We start from the raw sequence: 27,926 nt of genomic DNA, 5'->3' as shown, positions 1-27,926 counted from the left end.
TGGTGACAAATCAGGAATGTGAAAGACATCGAAGACCCAGCCATGAATGTTCAAGGAGAACTGTCAGAAATAAAAAGGAAGGAGAAGAAGATTTTGAGAGGTATGGGGAAAAAAAATCTGAAGTCTCAGGTGTTCATCCATGAATAGGCTTCAACAATTGGCTACTATGAGTGAGAGTAGATGCAGAAAGGGAGGGAGGGAGGGAGGGAGGGGAGGGAGGCAGGGAAGAGGGGAAGAAAGGGAAAGACAGACACAGAGAACCCAGAGAGAAGGGAGAGAGAAAAAACATGAACATGTAGGGAATAACCAAATATTGTCTAAACTGTTAACAAAACTCAATATATTCCACCTATTACTAATTTGCCCTAAACTCTCCCTGAGATATCACAGTAGAAAATATACTTCCTTTCTATGTATTTTGTATTTAGACACATATATTCTAAACTTTTGTCCAATAATTGGTGTCATAAAACTCTAAGTAACTTTTCAGTAAATTCCTGATGTCATTTTGGTTCAAGATACAGGCATTAAGTTTGATCACATGCGTGTCTCACTTCTCATGAAATAGTTGTTTTCTGTTTCACAAGACTGGCTACATCCCTAAAGCACCACTTTTCCCTTTTAGAGGGCTTTTAACTTTTTTTTTTTTTTTTTGAAAGCCAGGGCAGCCTCCCTTGCTCAGCCCTCCTGGCTCCCTTCCAGTCCTCCCTCCATCCCATGTTCCACAGATCCCAAACCCCCCTGCTGCTGCGGGTCACCTAGGCAACGCAGCAGCTAGCAGGATGGTGCAGGTCACGAGATCCCAAAGGGAAGAGTTTCAAAGCTTTACATTTGTTCCTTCCATCTCAAAAATGTCTTTGGCTCTGCCCCTTCTTCTCCAGCCATGCTGTTCCTCTCTTCATTCTTGCCAGCCCTTTCTTCTCTTGCCAGTCCCCAGACTATCCTTGTTTATGGCTTTCTCCATCCACAACTGAACTCACTCAACCTGATACTGTCCTCAGCACTTCCCGTTGTTGTTCCCTCCCCCCAAGAAATCTGTGGAGACACTGAAGCAACCAAAAAGGCAGTTGCTAATTCCCGACAATTCCATCTCTGCAATATGTCTGATGCCCTCTCTCACCTGAAGAGCTTCTCCTCACCTGAAAGCTTCTCATCTGAAAGCTTCTCCCCACCCTCCCCAGTACAGATCCTTAGTACCTTTCACTGTTACTGCCCTAGAAAGTATCCAGAAAGTCTCTGGCTTCCAGTGGATATTAACCTCTCTCCAGCTACCTAATGCATGTTGTACACAATTAAGACCCAGGTCTTATCGTGCTGTCTGCTGAAACCCTACCACAAGGTTGGACTATCTAATGAGGGAAGTCTGTATTCCTTATCTTTGCACTCTGGGCTCTAACATCTGGCCAGTCAGCCATGATACAAGTTGCACAAATCAACTTCCTTTCCCAGCTTCCTCTCTCTGAAATTCTCCTCCATCCTGGGCCTTTGTCATGTCCACCTCCAATTCATACTTTGAGATTTAGATGAAACGTCACTTTTCCCATAACATTTACCCAATTCTTCCATCTGGAATCATTCTCCTCTACCTTGGATGTCCAGGGCTTTTTATCTATACCTTCTAGTAAATACTACTTTGTATCCTGTGTGCTAGTTGACATTTTTTTTTTACCTATTGGCCTACCATCTTCTTGAGGGTAGGCTTTATATCTGATTCATCTTTGCATTATCCCAACACTTTTGCATGTGTACAGATGATAAACAGTAAAGTAGAATGAATGCAATTATTTTTTAAATGCGTTTTGTTATGGCCACCAAACTGTCATTTTTGCTTCAGGATGGAGGCAGGCAATGGAAATGAACAAAACCAAATATGTCCACATTTTCTTTCAAGAAACCTCTAGAAAACTGATCTAGAACATTACTGTAATTATCAATCCAGTTGGCGAAATTATATTTGAGTAAGATAGCTGACTTCAAAAATTTAGGAATCAGAGATAGCTAAATATATGTAAGCTTCCGGCTAATAGAGTTAGCTATACTCTTTTTGTGTTGCTTTATTTTTAGCAGATTGTAATAAAAAGCATAATAGGAATGACAACAGCATTGCTGCAAGAAAAATGAAAAAATTTCACAGGATTATCATGGGACATAGAATGGAATAAAATACACAGTTTTTAACAGCCATAATAAATACAGAAAATAGCAAAGGGGCAAGTTAATGATTTTTAAAACTCATCAGAAGAACAAAATCTATGAATTCCACGAGTCAGATGGTGTGTATACTTAGTAAATCTCTCTCTCTCATGCTTGTGAGATTCTAAAAATCATTGATTTTTTTGTTTCTATTACAGAGTGGATATAGTATTGGGCACTCTTTTCAATATTTTAGATTATATATGGTGTTGCTTTAATTTTTAGATTCCATTAACTTTCTTGGAACATTTATTTTTAAAATACCTTTAGGGTTTGCCAATTATAAATGAAAAAAAAAAACCCCACAAAGCTTTATGTCCTCTCAGTTTTGTTTTATACCTTCCCATAGAACCTTCTGAGTTCTCTGGTTTTTCAACATGTTAAAAAAGAAAGTTCAACAAATTTCTTAAATATTTTATAATATATGATGAATCTTAAATTCCAGGAAGCAAAATATGAACACTCTAAACTATTAGTTTTAGCTGTGAGATTTTCACTGAAAAGGAATTATAGATGCTGAGATTTCCATTGTGGAAAGAAATAGAGTTAAAATAAGGCTGCTGGGTTTTCCCAGAAACACAATAATGGGGGAACATTTACAATATATCATTTTATCAATACCTGTGGCTGTAATCTTCAGTGCCCAATTCCAGAATGGGATGTGGTGGTGGTGAAGGTGGGACCTCACTTTCGGCCCATCCGTCACTGGGAAGCAATAGCTCTAAAAAACAAAGAACCAATGAAGCTGTAGTAAATGGGAGGCAGAAGTGCTCGGTGCCTGACTTTGTTTCAGTTCATCTCACAGATGCAATTTTCACCAACACATAAACCAACCTTGAAATAAATAAGTCTTCCTACAGGACTGAAGGATTTGTATGAGAACTAATACAGCCCTGTATGAGGAAATCTAAACCTGCTAATAGGTTTTTACACTGGTGACCTGCTGACAATCTATGGCAAGTCAAGACTGTGCATCTTGAATATCTTTCCCCACCTATGAAAGGCTGACAGTCGCTCATGACTTGTGCTCTGTGGAAGATTAACAAAGTCATCTCTTTTATACCTTAACAGTTTTGTAAACAAAACTCTCTCATGAACACTCTGGATTATGTGGTGATTTAGGTATTTTCTTTAATGGCAAAAAGTACTTAAAAAATGAGATACTTTATATCTACTCATCATTTAGAGATGGTAGAGGGGAAGAAAATACTCTTTTTGCATCTGTGCTACAATGGAAATAAGGGAGTTTGAGGCCTTGGCAGTAAAAGACTAGGGTCAGACTTGTTTTTTTCACCCACCTAAAATGTACACTTTTTCAATCCATTCTACTTGGGAAAAAATAGACATGTATCCTATATATTACTACAACCCATAACAAGCAGGTCTGCTGAGATCTTACTGCATAGCAGATATTGTGCTAAGTATTACGTACATTATGTCATTTAATGCTCATACTTATTACCAGTATTAATGAATGTATGAAAAGCATGAGAGTGCAGCCTGGGTAAGGGTAAAGTTTGTGCAACAAAGCTGCCATGTCTCTGGTCATGGCTCCCACTACTATGTGAACTTGGCCTATTTATTCTAAACCTCGTTTTTTTAAAATCTATAAACTGGAGATGAGAATAGCTTCAGTACAGGAATATAAGGATCATACTAGATGGTGCATATTCACACAGATTTACAAATGCAAAGTGCTAATAAGCAACTGAAAGATTACCACTCTATACGTCCTAAACTCTACTGTGTATCTATTACAGTGAGAGATTTGGTGAAAAGTGGATCCTATTTATTCTTGACTGTTGGAACAAGAGGAAAGCATCTCTATCCCTGTGAAATGCTACTGGTAACTGAACATGCTTAACCCACCCACGTGCCAGATGTGATGGTTACTTTTACATGTTAACTTGACGGGGCGCAGGGTACCCCAATATTTAGTCATACGCTATTTTGGGTGTTTCTGGGAAGTTGTTTCTTGGATGAGATTAGTATTTAAATCAGTAAAGTAGACTGTCCCCCAACAATGTAAGTGAACCTCATCCAATCGGCTGAAGGCTTGAGTAGAACCAAAATGCTGACCTTCCTCTGAGTAGGAGAGAATTCTTCCTGCCTGCCTGTTTTCAAACTGAGATACTGTCTTTTTCCTGCCCTTGGACTTAAACAGAAATATTAACTCTTCCTAGGTCTTGAGTCTGATGGCTTTCACACTGGGGCTACCCTGTTGGCTCTGCTTGGTATCTAGCTTGCCCATTGACCTTACAGACGGGGCATGCCTGGCTCCATAATCATGTGAACCAATGCCTTATAGTAAGTCTCATTATATTACATTAGTTATTATATGTTATTATATACATTATTATATATTATGCATTATATATTGTTATATGGTGTACGATATAATGTATATTATACATTAAATACATATAAATACATAGACAACCCATTGGTTCTTCTATGGAGAACCCTGCTCCAATGGAGGCAGTCATAGCAGTGCTGACACATCCCTGGGTAGGAGGCTTGAAGCAGGAGATCTGATAAGCAGGGTGACCGGGGTATACAAGCATGGTTAGTAGAGGCAGCCAGCACTATCCCCCTTCCTAGCCTCCCATCCAAGTGATGTAGTGATTTGGTAATATAGCCGCAGTCAGGTAGCCAGAGACTTGCTGAGAGGAATAGAACAGAAGGAATACACTGTAAACTGGAGGCAAGGGACATATTGGGACAATATTTTCCACTGGCTCTAATTTCTCTACCCTCAACTTCTTAGCCCATCTTTCACACTGGTGATATACAGAGCTGTGACCATGCAAGTTGGCCTCTCAGAAACACGTCAGTTGCACAAAACAGCGTAGAGAACAATGGTCTATGCTTCCGGCAGGCAACTTTAGCTCCTTATTACACATTACCTCCCCAAGACTACTTACTGCTTCCCAAGCACAAGCCTGGACTTTCTTGCCTCAGTGGATTTGCTTCCATAACTTCAAAATCCACTCCCATCCATCAAAGTCCCACCCTTCTCTCAAGGTCCACCTCAAATACCATCACCTCTATGAAACCCTTACTATTTCTCTCAGATCTGTCAACAGTTTTAGAACAGTGGCAGAGAATACTAGTGCTCATTCTCCTTGTCTTCCTGCTTTCCTCCTGTACACACAGACCCCATTTCCCAGCCTTCTTTGAACCTAGACTGGGTCTTCCCAATAGCACATGAGTTGCTCTGGTCATTGACATCCCCAGTGTCAGCGGTTATGAAATGGTGCGCTCTCTCCACCTTTCCATCTCCCAGCTGCAAGGAGAAGTGGATGAGGCTCTAGAAATTGTCCAGCTACCAATGGAAGGAGGGCAGGTCCCTCAGTCACTGCATGGAGCACAGCCCCCATCCTCCTGCTGCCATGCACACCTCACTGGGTGGTGATAAGACAAGAAAAATATTATCACTGTCTTTATTCACTGGCATTTTGGGTTTATTAATATTATAGAAAATTACTCCATTTACAACATTTATCACATGCTGCTTTTGCAATAAGCTATTGATCTACCATCTATATATCTATCTCTATTTCTCTTGCTGGACTATAGAGAAACTCCTCTTTATACTTTTTCTCCTCTCCCTCCTCTTCTTCAGCATCTTCTCTGGATTCTTCAAATTTTATTACAATTGTTACCTTTACTTTTTTTTTTTTTTTTAGAGAGAGAGAGAGAGAGAGAGAGAGAGAGAGATTGCATTGCCAGGGGGCAGGGGGAGGAGGAAACAAACAGCTCAGGTTGCCTCTATTACCTTTAAATTTTTATATCATCCACATGGACAATCTACATATTTTTAAAGTATCTTTAGGTACAGAGGCAAATTATCTTCTTTGTTGACTCTTTACCCCTGGTACATTTTGAAATATATTCAGATGCTAGAAGGAATTGTTTTTCTCTCTTGGCTTAAATACCTCTATTAACCCTACGTCAGTGTAAACATACGGAATTCTCTTCTGCCAAAAATAATTTTTCTGGATTTCATCACACATACAGGATTAAGTCTTGATGGTCATCCTATATATATGCCTGTGAATGTTGACAGTGCATCCTCAAGTAACTACTTCATTCTTGACCCAATGACCCTTATTTTAATCATCATCATTTTTTTTTTTTTTTATTGTTGTTAGTTGTTTTATAGACTCTGACCTGCTAGGGCCAGATCAGGAGACTAGAAGAGATTGTGATTTTAGACAAGGGCTCAGTGAGCTAAGGCCCTGGTCTAAAAAAATCCCCCCGTCTGATTTTGTAAATAAAGTTTCATTGAACTGTTATGCTCATTCATTTACATACTGTCTATGGCTGCCTTTTCACTATAGTGGCAGGGCTGAAGAGCTGAAACAGAGATTCCTTGGACTGCAAAGCATAGCACATTTACTATCTGGCCCTTTAGAGATAAAGTTTGATGACCCCTGCTTTAGATTATTTAATTAAAAAAAAATTTAAGCCAATTCTTGAGGGCTATAACAGCACTGTATTCTTTGAATCCCTGATAGTGAATTCTGCACAAGGAAGGTACCCAATAAACATCAGGCAAATTGAAAAGAATAATTCAATTTCTGATCACCGCTCCAGAGGTAGTGCCTTATGTGCTACAGAGGGGTGGACACATGCTGGCTCCCCAGAGAAGGCACATTAGGAATAATTATACATTATGTGTCTGCTCAAAGGACCCCAGGGAGCATGGATCCAGTGAGGCAGGACACAGAACCAAAGGGCTTGATTTGAGATGGGGATGGAAGTCCTACAGGAGCCCTCACTGAGTAGTGATCCTGGGCAGACTTAGGGCAATGAGGGACTCACACATGGGCTGGGGTGCAGTTGAGTTAAAAGGGGAGGGGAGGCAGGAGTAGAGTACAAAAGGGGAGACAAGAGCAATGAAAAGAGAATAACAGACTGGAGGTAAATGGTCCTTATTACTTAACTATTACTTGTCTAGGGATAAGATCTGCCAGCAAAATTCTTCAGAAAATACAGTGTTGGTATTTCCTGTTCTTCATTACCATTTAAATGCTTGATAGGATTTTATAAGTAAAACCCTGGGACACAGCCCCTGTCCTCATTACCATCTTGGAGCACCACACTCATTCTATTGCAAGCATTGCTAGCAATTCTCCAACACAAATGTGAATTTTCTGGTGTTACAATTTCTACAAACATTAGTTCTAAAAATGTCTTTTCCGTGTAACAGCTTGACAGGAATATATATATATATATATATATATATATATATATATATATATAATAACCAAGGAACTGTGGGTGGTATGTACTATTATTACAAAAATAGATGGAACCCAGCATATCAACATTGGGTTTTTAAATATACAAAGGAAAGGAAAAAGGGAAGAAAAAAAGAAGTTAATGTTTTGGCTGTAACAGTTCCTTTCCTCACTAGACATTACATTTTGTCAACTCAATCCTGCTTTTCTGAAGGGGCTCCTTAAAACACTCGGTAGTGTTAAATCAAAACTCAGGTTTCATGAGTCTAGGCGGCCTCTTGCTACCTCACAGGCATCGGAAACTCAGAAACTCTCAGTGCTTCTCAAAATTTTAAATGTTTTTAATATTACAAAGAGGTGATCATCATATGCTTGTACAGCATCATGTTTACAAATTCTATTATATATATTTTTATCTCTAAGTCAATAGGCTTATATAAAAGTAAGAAAATTTCATCTACAGGCCTCTTAATGATTAAAATTTAATGAGTTTGCTTTGATAGGCCTAATTCTTTAACTTAGTATTGTATAACAGATCTACAAGGAAATAGCATAGATTTTTCCTCCTAAGGAAAAAATGTTCAGTTCAGACCCCTTCTTGAAAGAACTGGATTTTTTTTTTTTTTGTCACCTTGGAAAATCGACATGGGGGGTGGGAGGAAGTAAAGCAGGAACCTTGTAGGTAGCTGACCTGCATAGTTTTTCACTGGTGCAAAAATTTGTTCTACCTGGATGTACATCTCAAGAGGAAGAGAACAGAGAGAGACTCCCAGTAATTGTCTGCGGCCACATGTACCCAAAGGACCTAACTGTTCAGTGAAAATACAAACTCAAAACGTTCTATTGAAGTTTCAAAGTATTCTGACATTTTATTTTTAGAATGTGCTTCGCCGACTGGACTCTATTATTTATTTATTTTTTTACACGTGTATCCTTACACTTTTACTACTTCTATAGTTTCATTATTTTGGTCTTTGCTGTCCCTTCTAGAAATACTGTCCCATTTCCTCGAGTATCTCGATGTCCTTTAAAAATATTCTGTGTAATTATCACTCCAGCATCAATATTTTATAGTTATTAAAAATGAGGGGCACCTGGCTGGCTTAGTTAGTGGAGCATGTGACTCTTGATCTCGGAGTTGTAAGTCCTTGTCCCATGTTGGGTGTAGAGATTATTTAAAAAGTAAAATCTAAAAAAAAAAAAAAAAAAAAAAAAAAAAAAAAGAAACAAGATAGGAGATAATGTGCCCAATACTTCTTTGGATGTCACTGGTATCATTAGAAATAAAACCCTGAACTTGGATTGTCACTGTATCACATGTTGCTTGAGAATTAAACACCAATCAAATCATATAAAGCTTAGATATTTTAATACACATGGCAATGTTCTTGATCATTATATGGGTATGGCAGAGAGAAGGGTGTGTTGGTCTGTGGAAAACTTGCTGTTCCTTCCCCCAGATTCTCCTGCTACTGTGATTTAAGATCTCAGAAAGAGATCTCGCTTTGTCAAGACAAATTTTAATTTCTTAAAGAAGATGAGAAAAGAGAGTGTTTCTTTATCTTATACAAAGTCAAGTGAGCTATTAATGGACATCCTTGGTATCAGGTGAAAGGACTTCAAAGTTTCAAGGGACTAATGTAAGGCAAGGTCTGTGCTGTGATTTAGGGAATGAACTTGAATCAGAGAGACAGAGGCTGGATCCAGGCTCTGCATGGATCAAGTATGTGGTCTCGGGTTAATTATTTACTCTCTATTTCTTCATCTGTAAAATGAGGATAATAGCATTACCCACTTCCAGTGTGCATGTAAATTGCCTAACACAGAATCCAACAGTCAGTAAACACTTAATAAATAAATGGTCACAGCTGTTGCTGCTACTCTTACTAAAATGGAGGAAGTCAGAGGGAAAAAAAAAAAAAAAACAACAATGTTCCATTCTGATGAAACAGCTTAATTCTAGAAGAATCTGAGATATACAATCCTATTCTGATGGAGTTCTAGGAGTTTAGAATTTGTCCCCACATAGTTAAATTTTGGTAACATCTTAAATGTAAATAAGGGATCAATTACATCAAGAGTACCTGTATTGAATAGATTACTATGCAACCACAGAATGTAATGCTGTAAAATATTCAGCGACATAGTGAGATGATCATAATGTATTATTAATTAAAAGAGCAATTTCCTAAACATTACATATATTTCATTTTCATTTCATTTTACATATGCATATTTGTATGAAGGAAAGATTTGAAATACAGATGTAAAAATGTTATCGATTAGTATCTTTGATAGAAGTATGAGTAATATTAAATTATCTTTTTATTGCTTTTCCCTAAATTTTCTGTAATGAATATGCATTGCCTTTGCAATACAAAAAACTTAAAGCTATTTTTTAAAAAAAGGATATAAAAAGAAATAAAAAAAATTTTTTTCTTGGTGACCAAAAGTATGATTTTTTAAAAACAAAGGAAAGGCCAAATGTTTTACATCTTGAGCTCTACTAGTACAGAATAATAAGGGAAAGATAATGTAGTGAGGGAGTAACAAGAACATTCCAAATGTTACATAATGGTCTCGGTTAATGGTATTTACCCCACTCTTCCTAGAATCAAGCATAAATCTGGGAATCATGTTATGACTGTCTTATGGTTTAATACTAGTCCATACATATTTTAAGTTTAATAGTTATTTACATTTGATAACTCCAATAATTAAAAGATTGTTAAAAAAAATAACAGTTTGCTTTAGTTTCTCTAGGCATGGTTTGTTTTACACATAATCCTCCATGTTTGGGGCAGCAAGCATAGAAACTGTTACTTAAACTTGAGGCAATGCCAGGAATCTGCTTCACAACTTCTGAGTCAGCTCTTCCACCCATCATCTCTCTGTGTTCATGACTCAGAGTAACAAAGTCTGCACTTAGTCTAATTAACTTCTTTGTTTTCTATTTTTTTTTTAAATAAAGAGATAGTCTTGTGTTTTCTCATGCTATTTGCAATAGATGGAAATGGATAGACTCTTACCTTTCTGTTTGTCTTGTGAACTGTAAGCACCAAATGGATGCAATGAGCTATGATCATTTCTCCTGGAGGTGGCTATTGTGGTTTGACAATTCTCAAAGCATGGCTTAGAAAATGTCCCACAATCTGTAGGCTCCTAAGGGTTGAAAAGAAAAATTACATTTGCTTTTTTAATATGTATGAACTTGGTCAATGAGAGCGAAGTAGGAGAATGATCAATGCAAGCTCTTCCAGAAGTCTACTGCATATACACTCTCAACTGAAAAATCAAAATGGCCTTATCAGTTAAAATATCTGTGAATATGAAATACAAAAATACTGACAATGTGGTGCTAAGGATTGGGAGTACTCATAGCCAACATAAGAGAGGATTAACTTTATTATTCTTTCCCCCCACTTACAACTGGCTTCTTTCAAATTTTCTTCCATCTGGGAATACAGCTTGTGGCAGTGTCAACACAAGAATACGGTTCATGCCAAGGGTGTTTTTCTGCCAACCAGCTGGTTCCTCTCTCTCTCCCTCAGTGACTAAGTGCATATGCTCTAGGACAAGTCAGAACCTACGCAGGTTGCCATGAGTGTATCCCACTGCAGATACTAGGTCTTTTGGCCAGAAGCTAAGACAAACTCTGTGACAATGCCAGGCAGTGGTTCTCCTGAGCTTTTTATCACTTTTTGATATTTTCCCCCTATTTTGATGTTGACAGCCTGCAAATTTACAGTGTCCTCAAAATGGCTGCATCCAGAGCAACATGCCCACGAAACATGTTACACAGGTGGGAAGAGGTAGCAGAGAAGGGCCAGTTATGGAGAGCTCCAGCTGTGTGTGTTCAAGAGGATTGAGACACAGAGAACTGGGTTCTGCTCTTGCTTGGGTTGTCTTTCTAACAGATTTCAAGGAAAACGTGTGGAAGCCATCTCATGGTTGTGTCCTTGACCATTTGTGAGAGGAACAGGCCACTAACAGAAACACAGATCTGATCCCCAAAGCTCTTTCCTTCTGAGCAAAGCATTTGGCCAGAACAATTTTATTATACTTTCTGCTCAGTTACAAAAACTCGGTATCCTGATAAACAAAATATTTAAAACATTCAATTTATGCATACTAAATAACTAAAATGTTTTCAGCTGCCAAAGGTCTGTTAGCTTCTTGTCGAGGCTTATAACACTTTTCCCACACTAAGTGCTCCCCTCTGCCTCTGTACTGCTAGTCAAACCAAACTCAGCAAACTACTCTAAATTGAAGCTGGAGCCCCGGAAGGCAGGAGAGGTAAGACTTACTTCACATAGCCTTGTGCTTTCACAAGAACAACAAGAACCAAAGGGAAAAAAAAATTTTTTTTCTGCTTTTCCAGCCCTTTGATAAATGACACAATCGATATCCCAACAACTGATCAGTAACCAGCCTAATTAAAGTATCCAGCTTGTAAAATAGAGCTGTCGTGCAGCCCTCCATTAGTGTCCCAGCCAATAAAAAATATAATGGATTTTTAAACATATTCTGCTTCTACCAAGATGAACTTGTAGCGGGGGAGGGAAATGTTTTGGAGAAGGGGGGATAAAAACAGGTCATAACCCATTTTTTAATACTAAGTCTCTAGGCTCAAATAGAATTACAATTGAACCTCAAGCTCATCCTTTGAAAAACATGTTTCTGTTTAAAATGATTTTGATTCAATCAGGGACTCATTATGTATTCTTCACGAGGTCCTCATCAAAACTGTTTACGTATCTTGTACATCTGGGTAATGTGGGAAAATACTCCAACAACTATATATTTTGACTTTTCTTAAGTAGCTTCTTCAATTTTTTTCATATCAATATAATGTTCAAGTAACCATTTTGGTATTCTTGCCAAATCTAACTAATTGATTTGCCTGAATGTATAAGCAGTGCTGAGACCTTTTTCTCAGTTATGATGCTTTTTTATTGTACCTGAGGGTGATTGCTGCTCCACAGGAAGAACCACCAAAAGCATGAATGCACAACATATGCTTTGACACAGTAAAGCATAGAACTGGGAGATCAAATAGCTGCAGAAATGGTTTTTTTTCCAATTTAATAAAGATTAGTTGTACATTAGAGGCTGCTGTCTTTATAAGAAAAAAAAATGCTTTTTAATCTTCATGGGTACCACAGAGATTCCCGATAGCTGAGAGCACCAGTGCCTGCCCATTCCCCATGGAAAGCACGTAAATATTAGGGAAACTAAAAAGGAACCTTGTTTAAATGTCCTCATCAAAATTGCTTTTTGTCCCATTTCTTAATTCCCAATTAATTTCCTGGTGAACTACATTAATAAGACACTTCCAAGGATAGGCAACAAACCAAAAGTTTAGCACTTGCTTCTGATGGAATAATTGTCAACCCACCTCAGAGTGGGAAAGTGGAAATACGTGCTACAAAGAAGAATGTAAATGATAAAATGTCTCAACTAGATGAGCCCAAGTACAGAATGCTTACCCACCACGCATGCATCTGTTTTAGGAAAAGACCTGAAATTGAGGAAGGGGAGAGGTGGTGAACAGAACAACAATTGTGTTCATTTTTTCTTTCTTTCTTTTTTAACTTTTGCTATTTGCACAAGTATGGTACTCTATAGCAATGCCTTCCAGACTTTTCTCTTAGTTGAAATATCTTTGTTCCAAGAAATCCTAAGGGAGACATAGTAAACAGATGCATAGAATGGGTGGCTTAGGAGCCCACGGGCCATCCTTCACACCCAACTCTGACAACTGGGTACCATGAATCCCAAGGCTCTAGAGTTAAGAATCAAATTAAAAACCAGAAAGGAGCCAATTCCATCATGGATAGAAGCAATAGATCAGGGTTTTATAACTATGTACATAAGTAAAATCCATTAAATATTCATGGAAGCCTCTCTGTCACTTAAGCAGACACAAATGTTGAAAACGAGTTGGCTCATTATATATAGTCTCCAGTAATTGGCCAATTTACATTTATTTAACATTTACAAGGTTATGTACAGAAGAGTAAAAAGGTACAGTTACTCTCTTCCAATAGCTGATAATATAACAAAGTGAGATATAGTTTATAAGTTTACTACTTCAGCTGACCCTCTCAGATAAAGTAGGTCTCAGATGCATCTTTTATTCATTCATTCGACAATATTTATTAAGTGTCTACTGTGTGCTGGGAAATGAGGATACATTAAGGGATAAAATAGACAACAGTATCTGTCATCTGCAAGTACTGAGTGCTCAACTGTGTATGTCTTCACACAGCCAAAAAATGGACAATCTGGGATTTTTAACTCAAATAATCCAAACCTTTAGAGCCTATGCTTTTAACTACTAGGAGCTCCAACTACCTTCTACTATTGTTTAATTTGAAAAATCCTCTCTTTTTTATTTTTAAGTTTAACTTATTAAAACTAATATTTTATTTTAGTGTGTTAACAGTATTCTATGTTAACTCTGCTCATTACTGCATTACACAGACATTACTTGTCCTTAGAGACTATTTGTGCAATTTGCTCATCTTTTTCTTTACTGATCAACTGTTTTCTTCTTATATTTTCTTAAAAATCTTTAGGAGCATTTAATAATTTGGGACGCCTGGGTGGCTCAGCAATTGAGTCTCTGCCTTTGGCTCAGGTCGTGATCCCACAGTTCTGGGATCGAGTTCCGCATCAGGCTCCCCGTGGGGAGCCTGCTTCTCCTTCTGCCTATGTCTCTGCCTCTCTCTCTGCATCTCTCATGAATAAATAAATAAAATCTTTTAAAAAAATAATTACTTTTCATATAAAGGGAAAATAATGTTTTAAGAATATTTTCTATTTATTTTAAATATATTAATATACTTATATGATTTAATAATATAATAATGTAATATAAATATAATTGTATGTAAGTGAAATGTTCAGGGATATCAGCATTCAAGAACATTTTATGCTTACACTCCATATGTATGTATAAATATCTCTTATGTTAAAAAATGCATAAAAAATCATGATAACATGGTGCAAAAATACTTATTTAATTAAAAACATTTATTTAATAACATGAAGTAGGCAGCTTGTTTAACAGGTCATGTTTTAAATTAGTGAAGTCCCAGATCTATAGTGTCCATGTGCACACTGTGGAGGAAAATATACTGTATTATTAACAATCTTCACATTAAGCACTGTATATATCTGGTTAAGAATTTTCTAAAGTATGGACATATAAGCACATCAATCAAAAAGTATATAAAGATGTTTAATAGTTTATTATATGAGTAAAGTCCAAAGCTCTAGAAATTTCTGGGGGAAAAAACCTAGAAAATATGGACCTGTTACATTTGATAAATTACTTACTTTATATGCATGTTTTTATACCTTTTAGTTATACCTATAATATACAACCACGTGTTGGCCACATAAATCCAGCAGAATCCTTCTGGGGTGTATTTTTCCTGTTTCAGAATCAGTAGGATACTGAGTGATGGAACTTTGCACAATTTAGGTGGCCATTTGGGCAATTTGCTGAAGGAACTAAAGACATGCATCACCTCCAGTGGTCTCTCTGGTCTCCGCAGAATCACCAATTGGATCATCCCTCGAATGTTTCCTTCCATGGACATTGATCGCCTCAGTGTCTCCATAGCTTCATGGTTGGACTTTCCCAAAAGAGATTCCCCATTAACAGCAATCAGCTGGTCATTCACCCGCAGACGACCATCCTAGGGCAAAGCAAAGAAAAACTTTATTAAACAGAGAAAAGTATGGTGATGATGGATGGCTGTTTCAGGAGAAGTTCAAGTTTAAAAAAAAAAGAAAGAAAGAAAGAAAAAATCCAGCCATTAAGAATGATTTATTTTCTATGGCAGAAAAAGGTTCTGGAGCTTATCAAATAGTCACAAATACCAACAATAATGAACTGTGTGAAAGTATGTTTTAGAAATCTCAGAGTCCCAAGCTGCAATAATTTAGACATTTATATAATATCTTTTACCTAAATCTTTGGCAAGCATACTAACCTAGTCCAATTCTGCCATTTTCGCTGGCAGAGATCATGGTGGCTCAGGGAAGGGGGTTTGGAAACAAAAGGAAGTGGTCATATCACTTGAAACAGGGCTTAGCATTTTGAGGCACAGAGACATTATGCTCAAATGTTGCATATTTGACAGTGGTAATGTGTCTCCTAGATATTACCGCCAGCTCTGTTGAACAGTGCTGAAAAAAAAATCTCATGTAATTTTCTCTAACACAACCAAAAAGTTGCTAGTCTGCTAGTGTGCAACAGAACACAGGGATGCAGTGAAGGATCACTTTGCTATGATGTCTTCTGGCAGAAAAAGCACGACAAAAGAGACTGTCGAGCTTTTTGCAAGGAGGTCTGACTGATGAGTACTTTTACCCAGAATCTTTGAGAAACCACGTGTTACAAAGTGCATGAAGCTCAACATGTGGATAGGCAGTCTGGACTTTAGTCTAAATCACTTCTAGGAACTAGTCATCTTCAGCCAGGAACATCACATCCTCCAGTTGGCAGCTCTGCCAACAAAAGACTTGAGTGGACCAGAGTGCCTCTCCCCAGTGGGCAGCCTTGAGGAAAGAATGATCAAAATACTGACAGGTTAGGGAATGCCTTATACCTGTTTTCACACTGGGGTAGAAAGTTCTCACTACGAGGCACAGGTGCAGTTTTAGGAGGGTTATGATGCTGCTACTGCTGCTAATAAACTTAACAGAAATACAAGTACAATAAGATGACAAGCTACCTTCCTGGAGATTTTTTTCCATAAATTATCTCTAGTGCTTCTCACAGAACTCAAGATCTAGAACAATGCTTTTATTCACATTTTATAGATAAGGAAACTGAGGCAGGGAAGGGCTGTAACCTGTCCATGTCACAAAAGCAAACCAGAGACAAACTGACCCAAGTTCTGGTTACATGTACCTTGGCTCTTCTAGAGTCTCTCTTGTAGAATTCTCTTTGTTCCCTGGTCTCTAGACTAGTTGTACAACTCTAAAATAGGAAAGGAAAATATTGAAGAGTTTTTGCGGTAGAATCTGGGATCCATGTTCATATTAAGAGAGTAAAATACAAAAGAATAAAACTTCCCTAAGAAATGAGAAAACCAGACATACAATGAACAATAGGACCAACTGTGCAGCTTTGGGAGAGAAATCCTGTGGACAAGTTGATAAACTTTGACTAATTCGGTAGCAGATGGTCACAGGAAGTTCTTCCGCTGACAGCAGGGGAAAGGGTGAGTGGTGAAAGCTGCTCTGGAGAGCTAATGCCCTGATGGAGATGCACTGAATGTGCCACCTGCTGGAGAGGGCGCTGCTCCCGCAGGATCTCAGGGGCCACCGGAAGGAGCACATGCTCCTGAATGAAGGAAGTGGGACAGCAAGGCGACAAGATCGATCAAGGAGGGCATCCCATCAGAGAAAAAAGTCTGAGTGGACTGCCTCCACAGAGTGTAATGTCACCTCCCTTCCTCTTGTTTTCCCACTCCACTTAACCTTTACCCTAATTTGGAGCAAATCTGGAAATGAGATTTACAGGAAAGGCCAAACAAGAAAGAAATCTCTCCATTTCTATGATCTAATTGTGAGTGAGGCACAGAAAGACTGAGGTTAAGGTTACACAAAACAGGGTAAAACAAAAACAACCTTAATGGTTTAGTCATGCGAGGTGAGACATGACTCAAGAAATCATTCTGTTCCATTTTGGTCTTTAACGGAAGGAGGATTATTGGGTTGAATCTTGAGAAGGAGGTTGGGAGGGTCACTAAAAATTGGATGTAGATTTTTAAGGAGGAGAAGGAAGCAGAAGAGTTGGATCAAGATCCTAGCTTTGTGAACAGGAAATGAGGTCTAGCATTAGATTTGTAGAGGCTTAGTCTTGGCAGGACACCTCGTCCTCTATGATATGAAGAAAGATAAAGATTGAAACTCTTTGGGTATCTCTGGAATGGAGGAAATAAAATCTGAGCGAGATTCCACCTGGTAACCTCCTGTGAACCTTCTCTGTGAAGTATGGGGCAAGGTCTAAGTGAAGAGGTGAACAAGAAATAAGGAGATCTAAGGACCTTTCCTTGGCAAAAAATAATCTCTTACCAATAGGTACTAAGTACAAACTTTCATTTTTAGCTGCATTCCAGATCTCAAGCATACAGGGCACTACACTGAAGTGGAACATATTTGCTGTATCCAAGTCCAAACAAAAAGGCAGATCAGGTCACCGCAGGGCAGCTGGGATTTTTTTCTTTTTTTTTTTTTTTAGAAGACACACACATTTATCACAAGCATCGCTGGAGAGCTGTGGGCATGATAAAAATCCACACACTCTCATTTCCAGGCTTGGCTGGTCTGTTGCTCTTGGTGTGTGCTTTCTCTGTATAAGATAAATGATGGGTAATTTCATTAATGGTGATGCCAGTAAGTGCCATGTTGTCCTAACATTTAGAATATAATCACAGAATTTAGAGCTGGAAAGGTCCTTCGAGATCATCTTATCCAACCTCTTCTGTTTACAGATAAATAATGTGATGCCCAAAGAGGATGCAAAATCATTTATTGAAATCCTCTTAAGAGAAGGCACTTCCCCGTGGGCTAGGACTTGCTCAGCTAGTTAGGGTAGGGTCAGAGCTAAATCAGAAGAGCCCAAGTTCTGGCTTCTTAGCATTTTCTGTTCCCTAATCATTCTCTCAGCTACGTAGATGACAATGACTCGTTCTTGAAGAAATAATTCTTCAAGAAAAAAACTTTCAAAAAAAAAAAAAAGAAAAAACTTTCAAAACCAGAGAGGACAATATGCCACCAAATGTCTCCTAGAAGAAAGCCCCCTAAAAAATCCAGAGTCAGACAGAAGAAGATATGGTGACTGGTGTGTGTGCTGGGGGATAGCAGGACAACTACTGTCTTCTATAGAAGCAGAAGACAGTTTGTTCACCTTTCTAGCTATATGGACATAAATGCATATCCATGTCGGCTCTTGATCGGAAATGAAAGTGATTTAATGGAACGCTCATTAAATATCTTTAACTCAGACTCATTAAATATCCCTCATAATTGTGTATGCCCATTGCGTATGCTTTGGAATAATCTTGACCAAGAAAAGCACTTTTTTATGGTTTTATCTTTTTCTATTAAATACATTGTTTAGGTAAATACTTAGAGAATGCTAACTCTTATCAGCTGATTTTATATAAGGGGATTCAACTATCCAGGGATATAACTCAGTAATTTTAGAATATTTATTTCATTGCAATTTGGGTCATGCTTGTGTTTGTTAAAGAAAAAAAAAATCCCTTTCTGGTATAGATGGAATGTTGGTGTCCCTCATCCCCAGCCCCTCTTCCAAATACATATGTTCCAAATAAGTGAGGTTATTAGGATGGAACCCTCATGAATGGGATTAGTGCCCATATAAAACAGGCCTGGGAGAGATCCCTCACCTCCTCTGCCATGTGAGGGTACAGCAAGCAGACGGCTGTCAACCGTAAAGGGCTCTCAATAGACACTGAATCTGCTGGTGCCTTGATGTTAGAGTTCAGCCCCACAGCTGGGAGAGAGAAACTTGTTTTCTATAAGCCACTCAATCTATGGTGGTCTGCTAATGCAGCCCGAACAGACTAAGACACTTTCCTTCCTATATTACTGCCATCAGATCCCTAACTAACAAGACTCCTCACCTCTGGCAACCATACTCTTCATCTCTGGCCACCCCCGATAACTGACTCTATCCATCCTCAAGCCAGAGGTGAATAAAGGAAGTTCCCCAAAGAGGCAGGAGAACAGAATAAAGATAAAAAGTAACTTCCTTAGGACACTCTAGGGCAAATAAAAACTGGTACAAGATTTACGTCTTTTCCATGTCCTGGGATTGCTTCAAATCTCATGAGCCCTAACCCAGTTCTAATGCAATAGGATGAGTGGACTAGGAGATAAGATGTTTGAGTGTTACATCTCACTTTTACTGAGCACCTAATATAGGCCAGTCCTTGGTCAAATATTTTATATATGCTCTCTCATTTTTTCTCACAATGACCCTATGAAAGAAATACCACTCTCCACTATTTAAGAGATATAGAAGTAGAGACTCAAAGAGAAAAAGTGATTTGTCAAGGTTATTGGCATGGCTACATGTCCTTGTCTCGGAGTCAGATGTAGATGTTGTGCTATGTTTCTTCTAAAATCAGAGTTCCAGAGATGCTTAGAGACACTACAATTATTAATGACAATAATTATTTAATGAGTTTCTTCTTTGGATAGCCATTGTGCTAAATTCATTATGTGTACTAGACAATTTAATCTTTACAGCAATCCTATACATTGGGGACTGTGGCCCTCATTAAGAAAGAAGAATTCAGCCTCCATGTCACATTTTCTTTTTTACAAGTCACATTTCTAAAGTAGATTTGAGCTAGGACTGGAATACACTGAAGGCCATGTTTCTAACTTTTTTGCTAGTGATTCTTACTTTTATGGACTCTTAGACTCCTTTGAGAATCTAATAAAGGCTACAGATTCTCACCTCTTAAAAACAAATATTCACACCACAGTTTCTCCCCAGCTGCACATTTGGAGCAGACAATTATTTGTAATGTGGGCAGTCATATACTTTGTAGAATGTTCCATGTACCCACTGAAGTATATCCATGATTTCCAGGGGTCTAGTGACCTTGTATTTTAGCACCTGTTGTGGTCAATGATGCCTGGGTACTACTATCACTACCATGATTACCTGTGACACTGCATGGCTTAATCCACCTCTTTGGACCAATTCTTTGTAAGGCCCCTTTACCTCTAAAGCTCTCAGGAACACAGAGGGGAGAGTAAGAAAGCTTAAGCGAAGACCTGGTCTCTGCAAGACATGAAACAAGCATGAGGGAGAGGGCTGGCTTTCTCGGGAGGAGCTGGCTGGAGCCCAAGGCCAGTCCGCATTAGGCCAGGGTGTTGAGAGGATTAATCATGAGCAGATGTCGGCTCCTGCCTCTGCATGTTTCTAATGGGGCCCTCAGTAAAGCCTCCTGGGATATTATCAACACCCGGAGCCCAAACCCCAAAGCCTGACTTCAGACGGCAGAGCAGGATTTCCCTGGAGTGGGCTGGGACTCCAAGCAAGATGACACCTGATTGAGGGAAAGGATTGTCCTGAACAAATCCTTCACAAGGCTTAAAATCATTCCATGACAACATCTGCCTACCATATTTCTGAAAAAAAAAAAATCCAAGCTCAAGAAGAATTGCATTCCACATTGAAATCATTTGACTTCGTTGAAAAACAACAGCAGTGAAAGGAAAAGGAAAAAAATCAAGATTTTAAGGTATAATTTTTAAAATCAAGAAAGTTTATAAGACTAGAAGCATGTAAGTTCTTGTCCTGAAGAATATCTACCTACATTAATCAACATTTTACATCATCTGTCCCAATGCAATTTCAACCAAAATGAACAGGACCAATTCTCCCCAAGTAAGAGTTTTATTTTCCAGGGACAAGAAATTGTATTCTGGGGTATACACTGTGGAGACATAGTCCATATTTCTCCTTCTGTCCAAAATGTCCTTCACATTCCTGCTCTTCCCCCTGAATGTTTATCTATCCTTCAGAACAAGGCTCAGCAACTGCCTTCCATTCATAGATTTCTTCATAGGCAGAATTAATTGCTCCGTCATCTCAACACCTAGGATCTTTAATGCTCATATACCACATCTTTATCATACTAGAGTTGTTTATATTTTTAACTTCTTATGTCACCAGCTTCTTAGACTATGGAATGAATTGCTTTGAATTCCCTATCTCCAAGCTACTATATATTGCAAACTCACTATAGATGTTCAAGAAGTTCAGGCTAAAATGAAGTCACTTAAAAAATCTTTCATTTGGGTGTTCTGGACCTGGGGTAAGTTTCAGCCACAATGAACAAATGGTTTATACACAAAATGTGACTATGAGAGATACATGAGCCCAGGCAGGCCTGAATATGCCAGCACATGTTCACAGAATCTTCAGACTTCTAAAAGCTTGATTCCTTTCTGTGTACTGGCCCACTTCCTCAACTACTGTCAAATTTAAATTTATTCATTTAATTCAGTATTGTTTTAAAAACTTCACTCCATTTTGATGTGGCAAACCGGTAAAGTCTCAGCAACATACCATTTACTCTGTATTTGTGGTATTTGAAAGTGTTTTTGCTAAAGATAACTGAAGAATATTATTTAGAGCATCAGAATATATATAATCAAAAGCATCCTAATACTTTCAAAATGTATTATGATTCTTTCATTTTAAACTCCCTCTGGAAAAAATGTAGGGCATAAATATCTCCCAATTATAGACTCGACTCTAGTCATTCCCGACCGAGTCTTAGAATTCCTCAGCAAAAAAGCTTGAGAAGCACCAACAGAGTTATCACAAATATTCACGGGCCTACTAATGCCGTAATAGCATTTTGTGCTTATCTGACACTTCTGCTTCCTGTCATGTCAGCTCCCTCTCCATATATTCCTATCTCCTTCCTGATTTTCTGTTTCTGGTTTACGTTGGCCTAGGAAACTGGATAAAAAAAGCTTATTAAGGCATATGTTGTTTTATAGGAGTTAAGGAGATTGTGTCATGAGTGCCTAACCAGAGGCCTTTTCAACTTAAAATCATCTTATTTAATTAAGAAAAAAAGAATTATACTCTGGTTTGTGCTAAAATTGCTTAAAGTCTGGTCACTGGAAAAATGGGTCCAAAGCAAAGTGCCAAGAACAAATCTTGGACCATGTTATGAATATACATATATATGTGAATATATATATATGAATAAATATATGTGATAAGTATTGTAAATACCTAATAAATATATATGAGTATAAATTAATTCTTTCTATATATATATAGAACATATATCTATTCTATAAATACCCATAATAAAGTGAATATGGCTTTACAGGTGAAAGGTACATTTTCAGAGTCAAAGTATCATCATAGTATAACAACTTTTCAGACTGTAATTTCCTTTTTGATTAAGGCTACCAATTCTTACAATTTCTTTCAGCTCACAGAGACAATCATGGAGTCCAAAATACACTTCAATATGACGTAGGTTTTCAAAATTACACATGGCATGGTATGGATTTCTTATTTGAATTTCCATGTATGAAATAAAAATGTGTAAGTGATAAAGATCAGCTAGAAAAGCAACGACTGATGCTGGTATTGCGAGATTTTAAAAAATAATCTTACAGTTCATCTTTATGAAATAGTTGCAACTGGAGAAAACCCATTAAATGATGAGCCTGACTATCTGAATTAACATATACCAACACTTCTGGCTTTCTTAATAAAAGGAAAATAATTTACATAACAACTGATAAATATTTTCTCGTGTTTAAGTAAATAATTTCATTTTTTAAGGTAAAATTCTCATTGGATACACAGTGATTATCAGTTTTTCCAGGCAAAGTTCCTGCTTTTAGATGCTCATAAGATGAAAAAAAAAAAAAAGATGTTCATAAGATGTATCATACTTTTTGTGGTCAAGATGAAATGTCAGAGTTTGGCTTCTAACAGTTGAAGACCTACAATGAAGCTACTGACATCCTTGGCCCGTGGAGTCCTTTGGTCAGAGGTAAAAATCTGGAAGACATGACTGCTGGTAACAATTGTTACAATTTTCCAGCAGCAGAAAACATTATCAATTTCAAGAAAAATGGGTGGTTGAAGAAATCATTTAACATTGGAGTTCCTTAAAAGCTGTCCCTTTTATCTTCCCTTGAATTCATTAATTATAGATCAACCACATGATTTATAGATACCAGTAGAAATGGAGTTGGAAATGACTCACTCTGGGAACTCCTACTGGACTCTGTTGAGGAGCCTGGATACTGTTAACTGTTTGAGATTATGAAGAGAGATGAAGGAAGATTTAGGATCAAGCACTGTGTTCCCAGAAATTCTAGAGCTGTGTATACTCACTCTAAAAATTCACATTTTAAAATAGGGAGATTGCTTGTATTAGATATTTTTTATTTTACCTCAAACTAAATAGTGTAGATTGTGAAATTCTGCATTTCTCAGAGGGAGTATTCCAAATTTCCAAAGCACACCAGAATCAAATTACTTAAATTATGTCTATTTCATATTCTGAGTGCATGCATTTGCAATTAGCTATGTCAGGCATTTTTCTTTCATTTAATTTCATCATCATCAAGTAGTATTTATTAAGCACAAAACTGGCTAATTAATTTTCTAGAGAATAACAGCTATTCTTAAATCCATTCTCTCCATTTTAGAGACCTTAAATAATCTGATATATGACATTTTTTTTCTTAGCAAAAATTACCTTTAAATTTTAATTTTTACCTTATTATTTCAAGGTTTCAGTAGGACATATTCTACTCCCAAAGTCTGTATATTCAAATAAAAAATGTCATTCAGAATTAATATAACAGACTCCATGAGATTTTATTCTTACTACAGCATAGTAATATTCTACCTCAATTGTTTAACAATATCACTATTATAGCTATGTTTTTCCTAAAAGTGGTTTTCAAGGTAGAAAACTAAGAGAAATAAGCAGCTTAAGTTATTATAATTAATAGATGTAAAAGTGCATTTTCTCTTGAAACATTTCAGTTACTGTAATTTATGAAAAGCAAAGCAAAAGAAAACCACTGATCTCAGAATTCAAAATGTTTAGCCAATGAGGATGAGAATATTGAAGGTCTTCAAACTGATCATCAAGACTTTGTGAGTGCTTTATTGGAGGAAAAGAAAAGTTAATTTTTATGTGGATTTGTGGAAAGGAAAGTATTTTTCTCAAGGTACTTTTTTCTAACTGCAAGAAAGACAATATTCCTTTGCATTTAACAGTAACTACACCACCATATTCACTTTAAATTCCAATCACACAATTGAAATTTTAGAAAAGCATCCTCAAGAACCTCATAATGCCATTCAGTTCTTGTTCATAAGAAGTTAAACCCATAAACTTATATCCAGCATATTCTGGTTCTGGAAGCAATTACACTGTACTCCAGCAGCAAATGTCTAGTAAGGATGACAGAAACTAAAATGAAACTACAAACATGTTAATACCTGTTACTGTTTAAGCAAACTAGCATCAATACTCGTATTTGGCTACTGAGGTCAGTGGTCACTTTGTACACTGAAAAGCATAGCTCAAAGCTTTAGAAGGGTCTGCAAAGAACTTCGTGGGCTGACGTGGTCTGAAATGGCAAATGTGTCCTCACACAAGCAGGGAAGAGTTTCTGGGATTTACTTCTTGATACACAGACTGGAATTGAAATATTAATGAGGGCAGCCTGGGTGGCTCAGCGGTTTAGCGCCACCTTTGGCCCAGCGTGTGATCCTGGAGACCTGGGGTTAGGATTGAAGCCTGCTTCTCCCTCTGCCTGTGTCTCTGCCTCTCTCTCTCTCTGTCTCTCATGAATAAATAAGTAAAATCTTTAAATAAATAAATAAATAAATAAATAAATAAATAAATAAATAAATAAATATTAATGAGATTAAGCATTTGGATAACTCTATTCAGAGTACAAATATTGTTCAGTTTGCCCCTAGAGTGAGAGGCATTCACTTCCAAGAGGGAATCCTAGAATATCCGAGATGCTTTTATTTCCAAAATAGAGATTTATATCTCCATTAGAAATAACTCAAGATAGGAAATGATAGAAAGCAGTAGTCCAAGAGATAAGTAAAAAGGAGAGAGAGAGAGAGAGAGAGAGAGAGAGAGAGAAAGAGAGAGAGAGAGAGAATGAAAAGAGGCCCTCAATTACAATCACAGTCTCACAGTGGTTCGGGGTTTTGCATCTAGCCTATCTTTGGTTATACCAACAGTAGCCCCAGGAGCAGAGAGCCTACAGAATCCACAGGAGGAAACTGGTCATACTTTTCAAAGTAGTTTAGTGTTCAAGAATCCACCTTCCCCAAAGGGAAAAACACCTTGAGAACCAATTAGTGGTATGAAGGGCCGGGAGAAAGAGATCGTTCTCTGGCAGAAAGATGATTTTGTTGATTCTACGTAAAAACCTAGGGCCAGATGCTAAAGTGGATGTTCCCCATGCTTATCTCCCCTTTGCCCCAGGGACACTGCAGTCTGTTACATTTGCATCTTCTGAACAGGGACAGGAACAAAGTCTCAAAACAATTTTTGTAAGACATAATCCTGAATCACAGAACAGGTGGCAATTTTCTGAAGAGTAACAGTAGATTATTGGCACAGCAGCAGCAGAAAAGAAAGATACTTTCTTCCTTTCTCTCTTTTTCTGGTTAATCAGATTTCCTGTGAGCTAAGCTTAGTCTCCTACCCTTTACACGGCAAAAAAGTAAACAAGACAAATGGACACTAACATTCACAATAAGGCTGAATTCATGATTGATGCCTCTTACTGTTTAAGATCAGCTATAAATATGCTGTCCAGTGGTTTTTAGTGGTGTGATTGTCTGACTCAGCAGACCAGTGTCAGGAAAGAAATTTACATAAATGGAAAGTGAAATCTTTCTTCAAGAAATAAGACTGTTAGAAACTGCTTAGGTAAGGAGATGCTCACTTACACAAACATGGATATACATATTAAACCTGCTCTCCAATATCTGCTTGAGCTTAAGTTATTGCCCATAAAAAAACTAAGATGTTTGCTTTTAATTTCCAAAAAATCATTTCAGTTCCAATTTTACTTGGAATAAATTCTGCAAACAGAACTGTTATTAAATATAAGAAGAATAATATCAATCTGGTATCCACAAACATGACCAAGACTCATCCTTAAACATAGCACATGCTTAGATGGCTTGGCTAAGGATGACAAGCATGATACCAGACAACTCCAGGGTAACAGTCCCTGATCTCTGGGAATATCAATGGATGAGATGAAGGAGGATTCATTGCAGTGCAGTGTAGCTCAGGATCTGAAGTCAGACTGCCTGGGTTCAAATCTTAGTTTAAGCAATTCCTGGCTATGTGACTATAGGAGAGGAACTGACTGTAATAATCTGCAATTTCCCTCTGATGGAATGACACGATAACAATCCAGTGTAAATGTGAAGAATAAAATTAGAGAATCCACCTAAAGTACTTATCATGGCACCCAGCGTACATTAAGCACTAAGCACAATGAAGGCTAATCTCTGCTGTTGTCATTATTACTATTATTTTCCCTTTGCTCCTGGTTCTGCATATCTGAGCCAGATTGGAGAGTCTGACAGACTGAACAATTGGCCCCAATTTGCCACCTTTCTCTGTAGTCACACCTTTGCCACAGCCTCATCATGGGCAGACTGTGGGGTTTTTTTGGAACCCCTTGGCCTTGGATTCACCCACATGACTGCTTTGGTTGGAGGCGCACCTGTACACGTGCATGTGCACATGTGTGAGTGGAAGGATTGTGTGCCTAGGATTTAAAAGGTTTAACTCTTTGCTGCTGGCCCTTTGCCACCCCAGAGCATGAGAAAAACATACTCCAGCTAGTCTGCTGGTCCAGGAGGCAGGTGAGGTACCTGGAGGACACTCAGACCTATAGATGTATGGCGTGACACGCAGCCTGAATCACAGCCCCTTTAGCTGTCCTGCAGAGCCGTGAGGGGCATAAAGGTCTACTGATGCATGTTACTGAAATCTTGTCATCAGTTATTATGCAAAAAAAGAAATGAACTGATCCAAGGAGTACATTAGAAAGTTGTCTACCCACAATGAATTTCTTATTTCCCAAGGAAAAAGGCATTAGCTCAGTGTCTAGGTCTGAAACAAACATGGAATGATAAGTAAGAAAAGATAAATGCTTCAACAAAGCCAGGATTCTAGGACCAGAGATGCTCCTGTAAACTCTACATAGGCCTTTTTGGCTTTTGTTTAGTGGGAGTCACATGTGATTAACATCAGGTTAATTTTAAATGGCTAACATTTGTTGAAAGTTTATCATGGGCACTGTGCTGGGCAATACACATACAGTATCGCTCTTAGTCCTCCTAAGAACACCAGGAGGTAGGGTCTATTAATCTTACAAATAAGGAAACTGAGGCATATTGAGGCAAGGAACTTGCCCACATCAACAGCACGTGAGAGTGGTCTGGGTAGGATTCAAATTCAAGTCACTTGGCATGGCATGACATGATGGTGGTGGGAAGGATGGCTGGTAATAAGCACAAACATGTTTTCCTCCCTCTCTAATCACTTTGCTGTTTTAATCTGTGTGTGTGTTAATTTAACCCTTAGGACATTTGAATTAGGTATGACCTATTATGTGCACTCCAGAGATGAAGAAAGGAGAGCATTGCAGGTCACGTTCCTCGCCCACATTCCACATGGCTAGCAATGGTGCGCTAGCTGGAGCACACGGGGATGAAGCTGGATTTGAACCCAGGCAATCTAGTTAACCATTACACTATGTTCATCCCAATGTAAAAAGGCAGAATCACATTCTCTCCTTTTTTTTTTCCTGGAAATCTATAAGCTCTTCCAAGTTCAAAGGCAAACATGCATTCCTGGCTCCATGGCT

At 37.9% G+C, this 27,926-nt stretch overlaps 1 protein-coding gene across 6 annotated transcripts in view; it reads right to left on the bottom strand.

Moving 5' to 3' along the window:
- Window positions 1–27,926, bottom strand: part of PARD3B (par-3 family cell polarity regulator beta) — a 981,887-nt gene that overhangs the window by 385,076 nt on the left and 568,885 nt on the right. For all 6 annotated transcript variants that reach the window (XM_041737018.1, XM_041737019.1, XM_041737013.1 and 3 more), the window contains exons 12-14: window positions 14,978–15,148; window positions 10,469–10,601; window positions 2,815–2,914 (exon numbers count right to left, since the gene is read on the bottom strand). In XM_041737018.1, the coding sequence (XP_041592952.1) occupies window positions 2,815–2,914; window positions 10,469–10,601; window positions 14,978–15,148 (404 nt within the window). The remainder of the gene's footprint in view (window positions 1–2,814; window positions 2,915–10,468; window positions 10,602–14,977; window positions 15,149–27,926) is intronic.

The sequence above is a fragment of the Vulpes lagopus genome, chromosome 22 (assembly GCF_018345385.1).
Source record: "Vulpes lagopus strain Blue_001 chromosome 22, ASM1834538v1, whole genome shotgun sequence".
Taxonomy (NCBI): Eukaryota; Metazoa; Chordata; class Mammalia; order Carnivora; family Canidae; genus Vulpes; species Vulpes lagopus.
This window is presented reverse-complemented; position numbering and strand designations above follow the sequence as displayed.